This window comes from Erythrolamprus reginae, chromosome 3 (assembly GCF_031021105.1).
Source record: "Erythrolamprus reginae isolate rEryReg1 chromosome 3, rEryReg1.hap1, whole genome shotgun sequence".
Lineage (NCBI taxonomy): Eukaryota > Metazoa > Chordata > Lepidosauria > Squamata > Dipsadidae > Erythrolamprus > Erythrolamprus reginae.
The window spans coordinates 32,544,720-32,566,353 of record NC_091952.1 but is presented as its reverse complement, the minus strand read 5'-3'; the positions used below and the strand labels follow the sequence as shown (position 1 = coordinate 32,566,353).

At 40.8% G+C, this 21,634-nt stretch overlaps 1 protein-coding gene across 4 annotated transcripts in view; it reads left to right on the top strand.

Annotated features, from left to right (window-relative positions):
- The first annotated feature begins 14,921 nt into the window (after positions 1-14,921).
- The window catches only part of PLCG1 (phospholipase C gamma 1), a 114,629-nt gene continuing 107,916 nt past the window's right edge, over positions 14,922-21,634 (top strand). Inside the window, exon 1 of one of the 4 annotated variants that reach the window (XM_070744737.1) lies at positions 14,922-16,384. In XM_070744737.1, coding sequence (XP_070600838.1) covers positions 16,183-16,384 — 202 coding nt within the window. In that variant the 5' untranslated portion in view covers positions 14,922-16,182. The remainder of the gene's footprint in view (positions 16,385-21,634) is intronic. The other 3 variants (XM_070744736.1, XM_070744735.1, XM_070744734.1) reach the window with 3 other exon arrangements.

The window sequence follows — 21,634 nt, the reverse complement described above, 5'->3', positions numbered from 1 at the left end:
AAATCCAAAATAAATATATTAGAACAGCAAGAATTTATTAGAAATTTAAAACAAACGAAACAAAAATACTTTGAAACAGCTAACAAACCAGGTAGATGGCTTGCACAGAAAATCAAAAAAATGAGAAGCGAAAAATTAATTTATCAATTAGAGGATAAAGACGGGACAATACAACACATGGAACAACAAAAAAAGGAAATAATACAAGATTATTACAACAACCTATATAAAGAAGAACCAATCGAAATGGTAAAAATTACTAAATACATACAAGAAAATAATACCATACAAATTGAAGAACTCGATAAACAAATTTTAAATGAAAAAATTACTTTACAAGAAATCCAATTAGCATTAAAAAAACAAAAAAACAATAAAACCCCAGGGCCGGATGGACTCCCGGGGGAATTCTATAAAGGAAATAAAGATCTATTTGAACCCATATTACTGGAGACATACAATGAAATATTAGAACAAGCAAAAATTCCAGAATCCTGGAGAGAATCATACATAACGATGATACCAAAGGAGGGGTTAGACAAACAGAAAATAAAAAACTACAGACCAATTTCTCTGCTCAACGCGGATTATAAGATCTTTATGGTAATCTTAGCAGACAGAATAAAAGAAATATTAAATAAAATCATCAACACAGACCAAAATGGCTTTCTACCCTCCAGACAAATTTTCAACTGCACCAGGACAGTTTTAGACGTCTTAGAATATGGTGAAGCCCATCCAGGAAAACAAATAGCTCTTGTCTTCCTGGATGCCCAGAAGGCATTTGATAATGTTAATTGGCAATACTTAAATGAGTTAATTAGAGAATTAAAATTAGGTAACATATTTGAAAACATTATCAAAAATATATATACCACCCAAAAGGCCAGAGCAATAATAAATGGAGACACTACAAAACCAATTTTGATAGAAAAAGGAGTCCGCCAAGGCTGCCCAATGTCACCCTTATTATTTATACTGACACAGGAACTACTACTAAATAAAATAAGAAATAATAAAAATATACAAGGAATTAAAATTAAAAAAGAAGAATATAAATTACAGGCATATGCGGACGACATGGTGTTCTTTTTAGAAGAACCAACCAGCTCTGGCCCAGAGCTAATCAAAGAAATTGAAATTTTTGGGGAATTTGCAGGTCTAAAAATAAATAAACAGAAAACAATGTTAATGACAAAAAACATGAGTATACGACAAATTAGGAAATTAGAAGAAACTACTAAACTCCAAACTACAAAAAAAATGAAGTACTTAGGATTAATATTAACAAACAAAACAATTACACTTAAAAAAGACAATTATGACAAATTATTGCAAGATACCAAAAAAAATTTAGAGAAATGGAAAGACCTACAAATATCAATGTTAGGCAGAATATCTGTAATAAAAATGGATATTCTTCCCAAATTTTTATATCTTTTTCAGACAGCTCCGATTAACTTGGAACCAAATTTTTTTAAAGAAATCAATAAAATCATCTCCAAATTCATCTGGCAAAACAAAAGGCCAAGAATAAAATATGTGTATCTCCAAGATAATAGAATTAGAGGAGGCCTGGGGCTCCCAGGAGGGAAGTGTTTTTAATAGGAAAGTGAACACAAGGACAAGGGGACACAATCTGAAGTTAGTTGGGGAAAAGATCAAAAGCAACATGAGAAAATATTATTTTACTGAAAGAGTAGTAGATCCTTGGAACAAACTTCGAGCAGACATGGTTGGTAAATCCACAGTAACTGAATTTAAACATGCCTGGGATAAGCATATATCCATTGTAAGATAAAATACAGGAAATAGCATAAGGGCAGACTAGATGGACCATGAGGTCTTCTATGTTTCTATATATCCTATGGCGGGATCAGGGATCAGGTATTGATAAAAAAAAAACCTTTGTATGTTAATGTATGACTAATTAATAGTGTTCCAGGTTTCTGATGGAGCATGATATATTCCTACCAGAAAGTTTTTCTTGTTGCAAAATGTTACATTGCTTGTACAGAGCTCAAGCCGTGTTTGTGATCACTCCAGAGATAACCTCGAGTTGGACTATTTTAAGCAGCATAGCTTCCTGTGAAATTGATTTTATCTTGCCAATCTTAAGCACACATGCAGGCCCACTGGAGGTGAGGAACTTTATCTGTTCGGTACAGGTATTCTTCAAATGAATTTAGCAAGCGCAGCATATAGTCTTCAGAAAAACATACTAGCGGATACATGAATTTCAATTTTTCTACCCAACTACAATCATTGTACCTGACCAATTTTAGTTTTTTTATCCTGGATGGACCTCTTTAGTCTTACAACAATTGTTTCTGACTCTGTCCCAGTTTATCACAAATAGAAAATTTGGGATATATTATAATTCAAATTCTAACCTCAGCAAGAATCTTATATGCCCAGACCTGGAAACAGAAGCAAACACCTTCCATATTAAACATTGTAATTAAAATCATGGTATACGCAGAAATGTCCAAATTAACTATGGAATTACAAAATAGACAAGATATGGTATTTTACCAAGTCTGGGGCAAATGATTGGCTGGAAAAAAAGGAAATTTTTTCAATTAATACAAAAAGATAGTAACCCAACAAAATAATCTGTGTATAAATTCCTGCAAGATACTCTACTGCATATACATATACATATACAGTGATCCCCCGGGTATTGCGATCCCGATCATTGCGAAACGGCTATATGGCGATTTTTCAACCCGGAAGTAAAAACACCATCTGCGCATGTGCGCCCTTTTTTCTATGGCCACGCATGCGTAGATGGCGCCGGGCAGATCAGCTGCTGGGCGGCTTCCCTGGGTCTACCCCCTCTTGCTGGCGGGAGGGCGAGCGGCGGGCATCAGCGAGGAGTTTCCCCACCGCCCACGCAAACTCCTCGCTGCTGCTGCGCCCGCCGCTTGTCTTGTCCGCCCGCCGCTTGTCCACCGCCTGCCTGCCCGCACGCACGCCGCTCGCATGCCCTTCGCCTGCCCACGCCGTTCGCTCGCGCCGCTTCCCAGCTGAGTCCTGAAGCGAATTGGCTTCAGGACTCAGCTGGGAAGCGGCGCGAGCGAGCGGCGCGAGCGAACGGCTTGTCCGCCGCCTGCCTGCCCACGCGCCCGCTGCTCGCCCGCCCTTCGCCCGCCCACGCCGTTCGCTCGCGCTGCTTCCCAGCTGAGTCCTGAAGCGAATTGGCTTCAGGACTCAGCTGGGAAGCGGCGCGAGTGAACGGCTTGTCCGCCGCCTGCCTGCCCGCGCGCGCGCCGCTCGCCCGCCCTTCGCCCGCCCACGCCGTTTGCTCGCGCCGCTTCCCAGCTGAGTCCTGAAGCGAATTGGCTTCAGGACTCAGCTGGGAAGCGACGCGAGCGAATGGCGTGGGCGGGCGATGGGCGGGCGAGCAGCAGCGAGGAGTTTGCGTGGGCGGTGTGGAAACACCAATCTTCGGCTCCTCGCTGCTGCGGCGGAAGTAAAAACACCATCTGCGCATGCGCAGATGGTGTTTTTACTTCCGCAGCGCTACTTCGCGAAAAACCGATCATTGCGAGGGGTCCTGGAACGGAACCCTCGCAATGATCGGGGGACCACTGTATATATATAAAACGGGGAAAAATTTTAATACTACAATCCTAATCCTAACTAATAGAAATCTACAACTACTCCTAAAAAAAATATATGAACTTTATGTCGTATGGAAAAATATGAACTTTATGTCGTATGGAAACAATACACCAGCCTATTGCTGGTTTCATCTTCTATCTTTTTTTTCTATATTTTCTTGCTTTCTTCTTTTCTCACCCAACTGTTTTATTTCCTGTCCTTCTTCATTTCTTTCTTTTTGTTCTCCTTTTTTCTCTTCCTTTTTTTACCCCCTCTCTCTCCTCCTCTTCTGCTCTAACTCATCTTCTCCTTTTTCCTCCCCCATATAAATATGTATAATACTGTACTTTAAAATTGCATACTTTAAAACCATACAAATTTGTACCAGTGTCTAAATAGACCTTTTGATTTTTGTATTCCCTTCCCCCATTTATTTGTAATAAAGATTATATTTTTTTTAAAAAATGGGGGGGGGAAAGAAAGAAAATTTGTGTAATTTCTAGCTCATCCCAAGTTCCAGCTGTGGGCATCACATTTTACTGCTGGAGAGCCATTTTGTCTTACCCTGGGTTCAAGTCAACCACTAGAAAGCAATTACAATGCAATTTCTAACTATTTTAGAATCAGCATCTTGTTATTGTAGTTTCTACTGTGTCTTGCTGTGTGTGTTATTTAAAATTTATGTATCTCTGTGGTTTCTCAGTATAGCAACATACTAAATTCATAGTTGTTATGTAAAATCATCCCGTTGGAATGTTGTTGACATGTTATTGTGCTGCTATTACAATTCACTGGACTGATGTTCTTTGTGTCTTAACTATTATATCAGTCAGCTAAGAGTGTGAGACAAAGTTTAGGACATTCTCTAGGACAGTGGTTCTCAACCTTTCTAAGACCGCGGCCCCTTAATACAATTCCTCGTGTTGTGGTGACCCCCAACCATAAGTCTAGCACCAATTCTCCCAATAGAGCTTTGAGCTGATTGGCAGGAAGGTCAGAGAGACACCCCCATTGTAAATACCTGATTGGTCGGATTGTAAAAATATGTTCCAAGAAGCCATAATAGAAGCTTTAGTTCCTAATACCAGTAGAAATTTGTCTTTTCCAAGGTCTCAGGTGACCCCCATGAAATGGTCATTCGACCCCCAAAGGGGTCCCAACCCCCAGGTTGAGAACCACTGCTCTAGGAGTTCCTGACTCACAAAGAAATGGAAATGCTGAATGCATTTCATTATCAAAATGATTTATGAATGGGACAATAATAAGTTGGTTTCTAGTTCCTAGATAAAGGATTTAAGATGGAAAGGATGGTATGGTATCTGGGCATTTTCATCACAATCAGCTACAAAAAAAGAACACTTTAATTGGCACAGTAGTCACAGCAGAAGGAAGATATTATAAATGGCACTTAAACTTTTACAGTGCTCTATAGTGTTTTAAAGCACTTTGTAAGTATAGTGGTACAGTGATCCCCCGTTTATTGCGTCCCCAACCATTGCGAACAGGGTACTTCGCTATTTTTCAACCCGGAAGTCAAAAATACCATCTACGCATGCGTGCCGGGCACGCATGCGTAGATGGCAGCGGCTTCCCTGGGTCTTCCCCCTCTTGCTGGCGTCAGCGAGGAGTTTCCCCACCGCCCACGCAAACTCCTCGCTGCCGCCCGCCCTTCGCCCGCCCACGCCGTTCATTCTCGCCGCTTTTGAGCTGAGTCCGGGAGCGAATTCGCTCCCGGACTCAGCTCAAAAGCGCCGATAGCAAGCGGCAAGGAACGGCTTGTCTCGGCGCTTTCGAGCTGAGTCCGGTCAGCTCGAAAGCGCCGAGACAAGCCGTTCCTTGCCGCTTGCTATCGGCGGTTTTGAGCTGAGTCCGGAAGCGAATTCGCTTCCGGACTCAGCTCAAAACCGCCGATAGCAAGCGGCAAGGAACGGCTTGTCTCGGCGCTTTCGAGCTGAGTCCGGTCAGCTCGAAAGCGCCGAGACAAGCCGTTCCTTGCCACTTGCTATCGGCGGTTTTGAGCTGAGTCCGGAAGCGAATTCGCTCCCGGACTCAGCTCGAAAGCGCCGAGAGCCAGCGCCCCCCGGACCCCCAACCCGGGTTTGGGGGGCTGCTAGGAAGCCCTCCATGCCGGCGGCAAACAGCCGCCCCGCCCCCAATCTTCGGCTCCTCGCTAGCGCTGTGGGAGTAAAAACGCCATCTGCACATGCGCAGACGGTGTTTTTACTTCCGCAGCGCTACTTCGCGAAAACCCGCTCGTTGCGGGGGGTCCTGGAACGGAACCCTCGCAACGAGCGGGGGTCTACTGTACCTCTTCTTAAGAACTTAATTTGTTCCGTGACCAGGTTCTTAAATAGAAAAGTTTGTAAGTAGAAGCAATTTTTCCCATAGGAATCAATGTAAAAGCAAATAATGCGTCAAACCCATTAGGAAAGAAAGAAAAGCTCTGAATTTGGGTGGGAGGAGGAAGAGGAAGAAGAGGAGGAGGACAGTCGCTGCCCAGAGTGAAGAGAGTGTTTCTTTTCTCTGGGCACTGGCAGAGGTTTATTCCCTCTCCAAGTGCCCAGAGAAAAGAAAATGCTTTGTTCGCTCTGGATTGCCAAAGCCTCCTTAAGCATCACCGAAAGGCTCCTCTGGCAGCCCAGAAAAACCTGAGATGGCCGGGATTAAAGGGGGAATGGCAGGAAACTGGCTGGGCCTTTGTGCCGCTCTCAAATTTCCTGGGAATTTTTTCTGGGCTCGGGTTCTAAAGTAGAAAATGGTTCTTAAGAAGAGGCAAAAAAAAATCTTGAACATCTGGTTCTTATCTAGAAAATTCTTAAGTTGAGGCATTCTTAAGTAGAGCTACCACTGTAGTTACAAATGTCATCATATTGCTCCCAACAATCTGGGTCCACATTTGACTGACCTCGGAAGGATGGAAGCCTGAGTCGACTTTGAGTTGGTCAGGACTGAACTTCTGGCAGTGGGCAGTTAGCCTGCAATATTGCATTCTTGCCATTGTGCCATCGTGGTTCCTGTAAAAGAGTAAAAAAAAGAGTGTAAATTCTAGTTCTCTGTTAGGCACAGAAGCTAACTGGTGACTTGATTAACCATTCTCTCAGCCCTAGAATGAGAGGTCAAACAACCCATCTACCTACTAACCCATCCTGGATGAGTGATATAACAATGGACCACAATGAGCAGGGGATTTGGAAGGATGCTCTAAAGGTTTCTTTCATTTAATAATCAAAAACCTAGTTGCCTTTTCTAAATTATTGATTAGATACATTTTCTTTCATAAGGTTGAGGAAGGATTATCTTACAGTTGTTAATTTGCAGGTTGACAATTATACATGACTGATGTCCTGTATTTGGACACACAACCTTGAATTTTTATGTTAAATAAAGACCTACTCTGGTGCAAACTGGGAGTGACAAGCTTGGTGGGAATGATTTTCAGATGGGAAAACAAAGAGAAGTGGGGTATTTTAAAAAGAATGGAGACAATCAGTCTCTGAAATGTTTATATTGTTCTTCCATACAGTGTGCCTCTTCTTACAAGTTTCTTTTTGTTCTATTTCCAATGCTGTTTTGCAATTGGCTGAGCATTTTCCAATGCTACAAGAAAGGTGGTGTTTAATAAAATAAATCTTTCCTCCATCCCAAAATGCATGCTGACTTTTACAGGAGCCAGAGAGGAAACTGTTATTTTTAAATGAGGTTGTTAAAGGTTTATTTTGAGATACCACAAAGAAAAATGGATTTCTGCTTCTTGAATGTAGGATTCCTGTCTCACACCCTTTCTCTGCCACACGTTTGTTTTCTAAATTTGAAATTTTGTCTCTATGACAAGCAGAATTTTAAAATATTACATTTGTATAGGAAAAAAGGAAGGTTTAATTTGTTAATAGCTGCTGGTGTATCCATTACTAATGGCTAGAGAATAGCACGAACATCTCTGTACTACTTGAATGCATCTGGATGACAAATGTAAAAATGTACAGTATTCTAAACTAGATGAGAATTTGCCATGATACAATAGGACTGTTTAACACATTTCACTGCACAGTAGTAAATATTGATATTTCTTGATAGACTCATTTTTAATTCATTTATACTTTAATGTAACTTTGGTTTTGACTTAAACAGAATCTGAAATAATTGATGGAAATTCAGGATATATTGTTTAATGCAGAGCTTATGTGGCTTTGATATATTTGTAAGGAAAAAGCACTTTGATAATTGCCACCTTCGATCATCTGAACCAGAAACTGTCTTCAGTGTGTGTTTTCAGTGCACTTATTGTAAAAAATATTGTACTGTACAGAAATGGAAAATACAGTAATCTACTTCTATTATCTCTTGGAGAGGCTGAGTAACAATTAAAAAACTAATAGTTTATATATATATATATATATGTTGTGGTTAGCTCTGGCCCAGCTCCTGCCCCAAGGACTGTGGATGTGGAGGAGACATCCACATGCTGCAGGCCCGTTTTGCCCCCCCCCCCCGGTGGAATCTGATGATGAAGGGTCCTCTGACCAAGAAGACATGAGTGACAGGGAGGAGGAGAGTGTGGCAGACAGCTCAGAAGGAGATCAATTATCTAGCTCCTCCTTGGATTCAGAACAAGAGTTAATGATACACCCACGCATGCGGAGAACGATGCATAGGCAGCAACAACTGAGAGATTATTATCAAAGAAAATGAGGCCACCTGTAGTTGGGTGGGGCTGTGGTAATTAGTGAGGCTGCTATAAATAGCAGCTTGTGGGTTTGGCCATTGTGGAGGATTATCTGATCATTTGTTGTGTTTCATGACTGCTTTACTGACTTTGACTTTTTGTGTGCTGATTTTTCCCTGCTTTGAAACTAAACCAGAGCAAAGTGTGTTTCACTTTGTGAAAGAAGGACTTTGAATTGCCTCACAGCTGCAAGCTAAGTATCACAGGACTGATAAGGGACTTGTACAAATTACCAGTTTGTTTGGAGAGGAGTGCTCTTTGCTATACCAAGAGGGCTTAGTTTAAGTGAATTTTCATTATAAAGAACATTGTTTTGAACCATTGTTATGTAATGGAAAGACGTTTTCAAATTTGAAAGTTAATTGGAAAGCTTATCTATCTAGCACTTATTCCATTCCATTCCAATATATTAAGATGATTTTCATTCAATTATATCTTTCCCCTTCTTAGTTTCAAAGACACACGTTTAATTTCATTAACTCTTTGCCATTTGCTCCTTTTACATTCCAAGTTGAGTCTTCCATATGTCAGGATCATAATCTAATAATCTGCTCCTCCTCATGGCTTTAATCAACCACGTTTTTTACATATTTGTTAGCAAAATGGATTAAGTGTTGATTATATTTCCATCCGTGGGTTACTTCTACACTATTTGGAGCATCTTCTGGAGTCAGCCAACCATAATTGTGCCAAAATAACTAATAAAGATAGGGCTTACACTACTTCAGCAATAGCTTGGTAATGTTAGAAAGTCTATCACTAAATCACTAATATGACTTAATATCTAAACACACAAGCAGTGTTCTTCACTAATAATAAAGGCCATCAGTACCTGACATTTTTTGCAAATTTTGACAAGTATATTCAGGAGCTCAGCAAAGCCCAAACAAGCATTTTAGAGTATTTCATTAAGTTAGAATCTTTCTTGCAAGCCAATATACCACTGTTAATACCCCAACTACCAAGACATATATGCAATATACACAAGACAAGAGGAATAAACCACAAGCTCCTGTGTTCACACCACCTTACAACATGGAAAGAGAAAATAAGCACAATTATAATTTAGAATTCCTCTTTTCTGCTTTTGTATTAAGTTTATAGAAAGTGTATGTCATATTAATAGAAAAGCTAATTATGCTTATTTGACAGGAGTTTACTAAATATTATGTTATAATTATTTGACATTCTGCTCATTAAATTCAGTGGCAGAATCTCAAAGGGCTTTCAAGAACTTCACAAAAAAGACTTGCAAGAATCCTGTGCAGTCTGTAGGTTACTTTCCTTGATAATAGAAGTTTACAGCATATACTGTATATCACTTAATTAGAGGATGGGGAAACCTGTGGCCTCCTCCTTGCTGTATAATTCTAAGCACCCTCACCATTGAGCACTGTTGCTCACAAATATCACATAATGGAAATGGAGAGGGGCGACACAAACAGAATTCCCTTCCCTGAATTAATCCAAAATTTATTATATTTGTTTATATTTCCTATTTCTTACCCGCCCATATCCTGTGGATGGTGAATGCCTGTAATATTCTTTTTAAATGGATTGAAAGCAGTTCCTGGAAAATTATTCCTTTGATTTTGTTTAGATGCTAAAGTAGCACATTTGGAATATGCCTCAGCATACTTCCAGTAATAAATAAGCAAGCATGCAGGCAGGCTGTGAAGTTAAATATTTTCCCCCATTAGTCATTTTTAATGTCACCCAGGCAGAAATGGGAAATGCAGATCAAATGATTTGGACCCAAATCAACTTGAATGACTTTGAATACAAGTGTCTTCTTGGAAGTTTATGATTTTTATTTTTTCCACTCTGGTGTTAAAGTAGATATTTGTTCCTCTAAAGGGTGGGTGGGTGTTAATTAATTATAAAAGTCACTTGCACTTGAGAGCATGAAATTAAATAGAGACTGTGACGCGTGAGAATTCTTCTAGGCTTAAAAGTTCCCATCGATGACTTTCTCAAGCCAGAAAACATTAAGGGACAGTGGGATAGGCACAAAGGTATCTTGAAGAGGAACATCAAGCATGAATCACCACTGCTTCCCCTTGTCTTTCTTCCAGCTCTTATGAGTGATGATCTTGTGATAAACTGCTTCATCTTGAGCTGTTTATTCAAAGGATGCAAGGAAGACAATGAAGTTGACACATTACCATTAACCCATCTTTTATTCTCCTTAGGGCTGAAATGAAAAGAATGGCTGTATTGCTTGGAATAAATCATTTGCCATATGACAGATGCCTCCAGGAATATCAACCCTATTGCACACTTTAGAGTCATCGGCAAATAGGCAAACCTTCCCTACCAAACCTTCCCCTATGTCACTCATAAAGATATTAAAAAGAATAGGACCTAGAACAGACCCTTGTGGCACACCGCTTGTAACCAGGCTCTGCTCAGAATATTTGCCATTAACAACAACCCTCCAATAACTACGCTTCAGCCAGCTGCAAATCCACTGAACTATCCAGGGATTAAGTCCAATCTTCACTAATTTATCTATCAGCTCTTTATGTGGAACTGTATCAAAGGCTTTGCTGAAGTCCAGATAGGCAATATCCACCGCACCACCTTCATCCAACACCTTTATGACATAGTCAAAGAAATCAATGAGATTAGTCTGACATGATCAAAGGCTTTGCGGAAGTCCAGATTTGTAGACTAGTGATGGCGAACTTATGGCACACGTACTGGAAGTGGCCTGCAGAGCCATTTCTCCCGGCACGCTGAGCCGTCACCCGTTGCTCATCTGGGTTCCGGTGCACCGGCCAGCTAGTTTTCCTACGCATGGCTGTGCCAGAAACTGAAAGAGCAACTGCCCATTGTTCATGCATGCTCCAGGAAGATGGTCTTCCTGTTTCTAGAGTGTGCACGGGCCAGCTGGTCTGGTTTGGGGATCCTGGTGGTCGCTTCCTCAGGAAGCAGAGCAAGGTAAGCCGGGACTTCCCTCCCTCCCTGATCAAGCGGGTTTGTTCCATGGCCCCAGTGGTCGGGAGAACTGGTGGACCAGCAGCTGATGAGGGTAGTGGTGGTGGGCTGCAGGCACCACCACCACTACCCTCATCAGCTGCTGGTCCACCAGTTCTCCCGACCACTGGGGCCATGGAACAAACCCACATGGGCTCCTCCCCGCTGGATGCTGTTGTTCGCATGCACATGGGGGCAGAGCATGTGGGGCATTGCATTATGGGTATGGGCACACACGCATGCTATTCCCCCCCATGCTTTTCCCACTTTTGGCACGCAACGGCGAAAAGGTTCGCCATCACTGTTCTAGACCAGGGGTCTCCAACCTTGACAACTTTAAGACTTGTGGACTTGAAGTTCCAAAATTCCTCAGCCAGCAAAGCTGGCTGAGGAATTCTGGGAGTTGAAGTCCACAAGTCTTAAAGTTACCAAGGTTGGAGACCCCTGGTCTAGACAATAACATACTATTTTTATGAATGTGTGAAAAATGCCAGCATACACATACACACAGAACTAAGGGTGGAAGTGAAGCAGCAGCTTTGGAGCAAGGAAAGGAGCCAATACAGAATTTCCTGAAAATTCCTTAAAGTGATGTAGCTTCATGGACTTGAGGTGGGGTATGAAAACTGCTGCATGGCAGGAATGGATTCTGTTTCTTCCGCCCTTGTGTTCTGCCCAGTTATTTGTGTGGCCCTAAAAGTTCAGTTGCTTATGTGGTCTCGGCTCTTGCAGTTTTCTTGGCAAGATCTTTCAGAAGTGGTATGCCATTGCCTCCAGCTCATTGATGGGCTAGGAAAACTTTTACTACCACACTGTGGGCGTGGCTTATGCATTTTGTTTCAACATCTTTCAGTGCAAATTGGGTGTTCTGGGGTGGAGCTCCATTTTTGCTACCCCAGTGCATTCTCCTCATCTGGGTAGTAGCCCACCCTGATTATCTACTATATAAAGTGTTTGTACACACACGCACACACAGCTCTTCTAAATTTATACACATCCAACCTCATTTACTGTGATAGGAAAAACATACCCAGAGCCCAGAAGGGAAAAAAAAGAAGAAAAATCAACATTTTGCTACCGGTACTGCGTACCTGACTGTACCTGTAGGACCCCACCACTGCTCCAGCTCCTTTTTGATTTATATAGTCAACCATCTCACATACATGACTCTGGGCAGCTTACCATAGAATGATTTATATATGAACAAAGTTTGTTGCTCAGTTTATTCAAACCCAGATTTATTCTTGGAACTTATCAATTAGAGAAATGGGAGGAGTTGAGCTTTGTGTAAAAAGTACAATTTAGCTTTTAATGCACTGCCGGTACTACTTCCCTCCCTTCCCTTGAATATAAAATTACAAAAACTCTCAATTCTTTGCTGCCATTTAGTAGTCACCTGGGTTTTTGCAAACCTGACAAGGTAACCAAGGCTTATGTGGCTTATTTGGTTTTAGTTTAGCACAAAGTATGAACCAAAGGACTATGGTTTTTAAATCAACATTTTTAGTGTGGGATTATATGAAGATAGCCAAATGTGACCTCTGTAATAAATTAATATTTTACCATGATTTTAGTGTGTTATGTGAACAGTCAGTACCATTTTCTTTTCCATTAACACTGCCTCTTTGTTTGCAACAAGTGGCCTCTGTTCTTAACATACATGCTGGGGCAAATGAAGCTTTGTTTTGTTGCAAACATTTTATTGTTCACTTTCTGCCTGTCATACACATATTAAAAGCAGGCAAGTTTGTCTATAAAGGGGAGAAAGTTAAGCTACTTCCCTGAATAGATGTCATCATTAGTAAAAGTGCATGAATGGAAGTTTGGGGAAAATACCTGTTATTGCAGAAGTTCCCATTAATAACACACCTGATATTAATATCCTACCTCTCAGCAACCTAAAGCCTATGCATGTTTACTCTGCAGTAAGGCTACTCTCTTTCATAACCCCTTTCTTTGATAATTACACTCATGGATGTGTAAGATCACATAAAACACAGCACTTCAAGAAGCTCAAACCATAAACCATGGTTTATAGCTCATAATTATTGCAGACAGGTACAAACTGAGCTGCTAGGATTCATGCTCCCTACTCAAACATCATCATCAAAGGTGCTACCACCTGTTGCTTGATATAATGAAGGGAAAATTATTTGATAGGAATAATAACGCTACCTACATTGAATTTGTTTATTCTTACATGAAAATATAAATAAAATGAAACATAGTTTACTATCTGGCCCACCTCTTTTTTTCTGTTCTTTTGAAGTATAATCACTGGCCTGCCACTTAAAGACACAGTGCAATCAGTGCTAAACCAAATACACCACAGTGACTGACTATATAATACATTAAGCCACAACTTAGCTATTTTGGTTTTAGTTTAGTGTGTTGTGCAATAGTCAATATACATAGCTGCTGGAACTCAAAAGAAAAAAAATCAAGAATCAGTAGTATTTACAGTATATGCCCAATAAGACCTGGAAGAGTGAGCTAACTCCCAACACTTCAGGACAGAGGCCATTAGGGTCCACAGAAGCAGTTTTCGTTGGCCATTTCCCTTCTCGGGAACAGTTTATTCACCCACTCCAAAAGTCCCAAATATTGCTAGGATCTTTAAATGACTCCATTTATTGTCTTTCAGCATTTATCATTGGTCATGTTGGTTGGTGATTTTTTTGGGGGGAAGACTATGTATATACTGTATGTGTATATATTAGAAACATAGGAACATAGAAGATTGATGGCAAAAAAAGACCTCATGGTTCATCTAGTCTGCCCTTATACTATTTCCTGTATTTTCTCTTAGGATGGATATATGTTTATCCCAGGCATGTTTAAATCCAGTTACTGTGGATTTACCAACCCCATCTGCTGGAAGTTTGTTCTAAGCATCTACTACTCTTTCAGTAAAATCATATTTTCTCTGCTTCTGATCTTTCTCCCAACTAACCTCAGATTCAATATTCTTCAACTCCAGAATACCAATGACAAAAGGGCAGTAAAATCAAACAGAATAGCAACAATAGCAAAACACATCAAACCGAGATATTTGATAACCATCGTTCCTTTGGATTGGTCTCTCCTGGTGACAAATGCCCAGAGTGGTTGCTATGGAATATCGCAGTGCTATGAGTCATTCAAGTACACTGTGTGAATGCAGCCAGAAAAACCTTAAGTTAGTGTTTCCCAATCTTGGCAACTTGAAGATATTTGGACTTCAACTCCCAGAATTCCCCAGCCAGAATTCGCTGGCTGGGGAATTCTGGGAGTTGAAGTCCAGACATCTTCAAGTTGCCAAGGTTGGAAAACACTGCCTTAAGTAACAAGCCTTTCACAGTAGCTCAAATCAGCAGCGGTTGCTGCTGCTGCTGACGCCGCGGCCACACTTTACCCAACAAGCCAAGCCGGCGCAGCGTGTAAATGCCCAGACACGGGTGCAACTCAGCTGACTCTTAACATTTGCCAGGTGCTGCTCACCTTCCCGTTCTCGCCTCCCAAGAGAAGAATAAAATGAGATAAAGCACCAGGCCCGCGGGGAGGAGGGGGCGTGACGCTATATGGGTGGAGAATCGTATAGTTTAAGATAATCCCGCCTTTTACACCCACCCCCGCTTTAATAGAGTTTAAGAGAGGCAAGAGGCGGGAGAGGGCGGGGGGAGCTAAGTGGCGGGCGCTGATATATTTCTCTCATTTTGTTGGTGCGTGTGGGGAAAAAAAAGCAACCCCCGAGGTGGTTTTCCGGCCTTCCGCCCGGGATCTTTTGTCTTCCTCTTCCAGGCTCCACAGCAGCAGCAGCTACCTCTGGAAGTCGGCCGGCGTCGCTCCTGAGGCTCCACACGCCGAGCAATGGTTGAATCCACGCCGAGCTCGGCCGCCCTGACGAGGAGGAAAGCGCGCTAGCCCGAGAGAGAAAGTAGCGAAGCTGTCTTTGCTTTCGCTTCACGCCGAGGCCGGGGCACCCACAAGGACCTTTTCCCGGGTGTGCCATTCAGCTCCGCCGCAGGAGAGAAGAGCTCGGCGGGGCTTCTGGTTTCCCGAGCAGTGGAAAAAAATCCCCAACTCGTCGCCCTCCCTCTCTTCAGCTGTTCCTGGCCCAACTTTAGGGCGAGGGGGCTTCAACCGGCCCGGTTCGCTCCGTTTATAAAGGAAGGGGAGGGGGCTTTGCAAATAAAAGCTCTGCAAGAGAAGGGGGGAAAGGCGCGCTCTGGGTTCCGGCCTGCGAGCCTTTCATAAGCCGGGAAGCCCTCCTCGTTCTCATTCTTCCTTCCCTTCCCACTCCGGGCTCCTTGTTCCTCTCCACACACACACACCCGCCTTCCTTTTACTCGAAGCTCCTTTCAGGATGGGAGGGAAAAGCAAATAAAAACGGGAAGGGGACACAAAATGGTGCGCGGCTGCACAAAATACAGGAGGAGGGCATTTTTTTGCTTCCCCCTCAGCCGCTTTCTGGGACTGAAAAGTTGAGGGGGCCGCAAAGAAAGAAGCAGCAACCGGCCGGGACTTTAAGACGACCCTCCCCGCTCCCACCCCTCCACCATCCCGCGCCGCCTTCTTTTTTCTCTCTCCCCGCCCCCGCTCTTCTCTCTCCCGGGAAGAAGGGGGACTAAACCTTTAAAAAGAAGAAAAAAAGCGCTGCCGCTGAAGCAGAGAAAGGAGTAGCTGAGGAGGATGTTGCTACGGAGTTAAAACGACGAGAAAAACTGCCCTTCCCCCGTTCCTAAATCCCCCCTCTTCCCCTCCCCCCCACGCCACCAGTTTCTTTTTGGCTTTGGTGCCAAAAGAGACAATTCTCTTTTGTTTGTGAAGCCCCCCCTTCTCCTTCCCCCCCCTGCCCAGCTGGAGAAAGGAGGGAAAAAGGCTGGGGAGCCACCATGGCGTCTCTCTTCACCAATGGACCTTGCATCCAAAGCGAAGCCGAAGTGGGTCACCTCTGCCGGAGTCTGGAAGTGGGGACGGTCATGACGCTCTTTTACTCCAAGAAGTCCCAGAGACCCGAGAGGAAAACCTTCCAAGTCAAGCTGGAAACCAGGCAGATCATTTGGAGCAGAGGGTCCGACAAAATCGAAGGCGCAAGTAAGTGGCTGGGTTTTTTTTAACCCTTGGGTTTAGTAGTACAGTACCCGAAAACGAGCGGGTAAAATTTGAGGTAAATCCCAGCGGGATTTTTGGCCCGACCCAACCAAGCATGTTTATTATGGTCGTGCTGGCTCGTTTGAATGAACTTGGAGCTATGTCGAAGGTCTTCACGAGTTAATATAAACGCCTTCCCTTCCCTTCGATAAGTGTAAACAGAAATGATGCTGAAGATAGTCCCACATCTTTGGCTGCTTATGTCTGTAGTAGGCATTTGAGGTATAACGCTGGCTTAAAAAGAAAACAAAAGAAAACTGGGAGTTGTAGTCTAATTACCTGGTGTAGGCAACCTGCCAGTGGTTTGGCTGCACTTTGTAAATTTATTGACATGTGGTGGTAGAATTGTCCCCAAAGTACTCTGGCCCACTAGAGTTTTTGGACTAAAGATTTGGGTTCAGATCTTTGGCTGATCTAGAAATTGGTTGCTACCTCTCAACCTGGTTTAATGTAAAAAATATGGTTGGTCACACAAAACATTGTTTGTAGAATTTGGAGGTGAGAGCTGTCTGTGATATTCATAGACTTAGCTGGCTCTAAAATTGGATCAGCCCCAATCGGTGGAGTTGTTGGGCTATTGTTGGATGCTATGTCAGGATAGAATCTCTACTTTTTTCCATGCTAAAATGGACTTCAGCCTGCCCAGGAGTTTCTGAGAAGCGCATGGTTGCCTTTTGTAGAATAAACTATGTGGACTACCCACCAATTCTTTCAGTGTGGAACCTATTTTGTACTTCTCTATCATTAATAAACATGGTTTTGTGCTGTTTTGCCTGGTCCTAGTAAAATTATTTCTCCACAGTTCATTTTAGAGAACAGTTTGGTATTTTCTTAAAAAAAAATGATGTTATTTAATGTGGAACTTTTCGTTTTGAACCTTCATTATACTCAGAATTCAAAATATTTTATGTATTATCTTATGCTTATGTAGTGGATGATGGTTTAAATATCAGTTTCAGTCATTTGAGAATCCAAATATTCTAGTTCTCCCTGTTTTCAAAACATCAAACCTATAATAGCAAAAGAGAATTCTGATGTTTCTGCACATACAGAGAACTAGATATATATTTACATCTAGTAAACATTTTTAAAATGTTTGGACATGTTTTCTCCATTTTGCTCAAAATGGAGAAAACATGTCCAAACATTTTAAAAATGGAAACTCTTTCTTTAAATTGGTCCTAAAGGCCGCAACTCATGATTTCTACAGGTAGGAAAAATGTTATCTAAAGACCTATGTTGTGCAAAAGTTGCTTTCAGGTTACTAGATAAACAACTGTTATTTGTTTGCTTTTGATAGGTCATAAGTGAATAAGCAACATAGAAGCATCAAAGCTTATGCACAAATTTAAGTATTAAGTTTGGACGTTAATTATCCCTTAGTAAGTTTCTTTGATTTTTATGGACTTATTTTGAAAGATGAATTTCTCTATTAGTTGTATTATCTGTATGTCTCCTGATTTATTGTCCTGCAGTTAACAAATTTTTATTACTATGAACAAAAAGGATGCAATGTTCTATAGTGTCATTCAGATCTCGAATTGTTTTATAACTGCATTTTTTGACAAACACTGCTGCATCTGCCTTGGAAAGTAAAGACAAGCAGAGTTGGAATTCTTTAATATAATTCTTCCTCCCTTTGTCCCTGCAGTGAGGTCATCCATACAAAAAGCTCAGAAAGCTGGGATATTGGATTCCCATGCCAAAATAAAACTGTGGATTGAGCAGCCTTTTCTCCCTTTTTGCTTTCCTGGAGTTAGAAACTCATTTACAAAGCAAATAGACTTGCAATACATTGTGGTAGGCTGTCTTTGGAGGAAAGAGGTGATATAAATCTAATGAATGAATGATTAAATACTTTCAACTCCAGTAGATTGTGGTGTAGTCTTTGTGGATTAAATTCTGCTTATAAAATGTATGAAGTATTTGAAGAGGAAAGAAATATAAATATTGGGATGAAAAGGTCATGAAATTTAAAACCACAGTAGATCTAGGTTACTTCTACAAGTTCCAAATGCCCATTTTTTACATTTCCTGGTTTCTGGATCAGCTACTTTTCGTGCATGTGCATGCCTGTGAGTGTAATTTTAAAAATACATACATTCAGACATAATATATCAGTTCACAGCATTTATTGTCAGCCCTGTTTCTTTCTATACTGGATTAATAGTAACATCCTTTGAAATCTGAGCTAAGAAATGTGGATCTCTTAAATAGTCTATTAGCAACCAATTTATCAGGCTTGCAAGCAGATGTTTTCACAGCTAGATGATGGATTGATTGATTGTACTGTAATCCTTTTTCGATGTTTGTGAGATATGTTTTTAACACTTATAATTAATATATGCATTATGTTTGGAGAGACCAGGGAAACTTGGGTTCTCTGAGAAAGATGTTCAATTTGAGATGAATAGCTCTAGAAGCATCAAGATTCCATGTAGAATAAGGAAAGTGATTGTCTGTCTCTCTCTTCAGTCAGGTTTTATTCCTCCTCCTTTTAGCAGTAAACTTAGTAGATAAACTAGTGTGAGATTTTGTGATTAGTGAGAAAATACTGTTTAGAAACATACATAATTGAATTTGTCACTGATAGATGCTTTTATAGAGATACCTTGAGCAAGCAGCAAATTAAATTCATCCGCTTTGAAATCCATAAAAATGTGTTTCCAAATTTATGTGTAGTTGAAAAGAGTTATACTGTAATGAATTATAGATATTTTAAGAGAGATAATTTAAGTAGCTCATTATTTCCAAAATTCAGGATGCTCAAGGGCTGTATTATTTTTCTTATGGACTCACACATCACTTTAATATTTTTTAACATTATCTGCTTTTTTGTGAATATAATGCATAAAGCCTTTCAAAAAGAAAAGTTGGTTTATAAATTGCACTGAATGTTTTGCCTATCATGCTAAACAAATAGCATAGTATAGCTCAGTGTGGCATGACTCAAAAACCTTGTATGTACAGCAGTCTTATAAGCAAATGGTGTCTCTCTAGCTACATTTAACTATATGATCCAGGGGCATTCATTTTTAAGTTGTTTGATTATTTCTTTTTCTTTTTTTGAAAGGGATTCCCTCTTGTCTGAGGTGAAGAATATATACAATGATGTTTTTTTTAAAATATGGCAATGTTTAATTGCCTGGAGAATTTTGAGAGTTCATACATCTTATATTTGTCAGGTTTGAAAAACGCTGATCTAGAAAATAGCTGGCAGGGTTGGAATTTGTTTTGGAATAAGGAAATTTAATTTAATTTAATTTAGAAGGAAACTAGCTAACCTAGCTCCTTTGTGAATATATAAGTTGATTTCATTATTAAGTGATGGAAGTCATAGGAAAAGATACTTTTCCTTTTCTGCTGCACAATGTAGTATTGTGATCTCTGATGGCTGCTGATTAACAGTGTTCACTTCAATACTTGGTGGTATTATCTGTGAAAGAGGAAATAGTTTTACTAACTTTATCTGGATGAAGAGTTCAAGATAGGCAGGTCATCCCGAGATACAGTGAGACTTAGCACTGCTTTTTGAGTTTCATTCAATGTGGGGGTATTGCATTCTAGATGTAAAATCTGTTTTGAGTTTTACAGTAAATTTTATAAAACAAGGTCTCATCCTCAATGTCTTGCTTCCTGTATTTTACATTGAAAGGTTGCCTTTCAAAAGGTGCCTTCTGTTTCCGTAATTCAGATCTTGAGTTGAATAGTCTTACGGTAGTACATGGAGACAGGTACTATTATTTGGTTTATATCCACTTCATTTGCCTAATATGAAACACACACACATCCCCAAATAAAATCTGCCAATCTTGAAATTAAAGAAAAGAGTGGCTGAATTATATAGTCTACATCCAATTAAACTAGTATTATCTTGATTTCATGAATAAAATAGGTTCTCTTAGAAATAAGCATAATTTTGCTGCAGAAAATGAATAAATAGAATCCAAATATGGAAACCAAACTTTGGAATGTGATGTAATATGGAGAAAGGCATATGATCTCATGAACCTGCATCATCATATCGTTCCAGGCCTTAAGTCAGGTGTATTCAGATTTATTATTATTTAGAATATCTCTAAAAGGTCTAGTTTTATCAGAATCACTGATTTGATGTGTAAATGTCTGAAGCAGAATGCAGTGCAAAAAAAATGTCTAGATGGTTTTAGTTCTAGGTGGTATACTTGATTCTAGTATAACCCCCAAATGCCAACGATCAAAATTTTCCACCTTTTTCTAGACTAATGAGGATTATACCTTGAGTTCTAGGTGGCTGCCTAGTTTAAACAGCTGCGATTAAATGGTTATTTTTGTCCTATGGATCTTTTTTGTGAAGAGATCCTAATTTTATGTCTTCAATCATTTTTTAAAAATCTTGACTCCATAAAATATGCCCTCTTTCCAAGATAGTTTAGGCATGGATTTTGTTATTTCTTTGTAGGAAGTAGCTTTTGGATAAGGGCTATGAAGTTTTTCAGAAAACATTTCCCTCTACCTTTAATGGCTATGTTGCTCTTGGATAGAGCAGGGGTGTCAAACTCAAGGCCTGGGGGCCAGATCTGGGCACTTAGATCTGCCCTGTGGGACCTCCCGAGAAACAGCGAAGGACCAGCTTCTGCCAGTTTGGGAGCAGCCCTCCTGAGCTTCATTTTCACTGGCAGAGGGTTGCAGGAAGCTATGGCAGCTGAAAATGGAGCTCAGGACTCTGTTTTTGCTGGCAGAGCGCTTGGGACCCCACAGGCACCCCCAACAAGAGTGACCCTGGCCATGTCCCCCTTCCCCCGCGTCCTCACTGAAGTCAAACCTGATGTGGCCCTCAATGAAATCGAGTTTGACACCCCTGGGCTAGAGTAATGGGTGCACACTTTATTTTTGTGACGCATATAACCACAAAGGTACCCTCTCTCTTTTTAAATTTATTCACTTATTTACTGCCCTGCATCAACACAGACACACAAATACACACATACAATGTCTCTGCTACAAAATAATTTCCTATGTAAAAATTTTGCGGTTTTTTTCCATGTTGGTATATTTAAAAAGTTTGTAATTATTCCCTCTGGTACATTTTAGGGGTTTGGTTTAGTTGAATCAGGTTTTTTTATAATGTTATGTTTTTCTGGAAAGTCTGGTATTCTTACATATCTGTTTTTGTCATTTATTTTTGAAGGATAAGCGTTCATTCAGGTCATC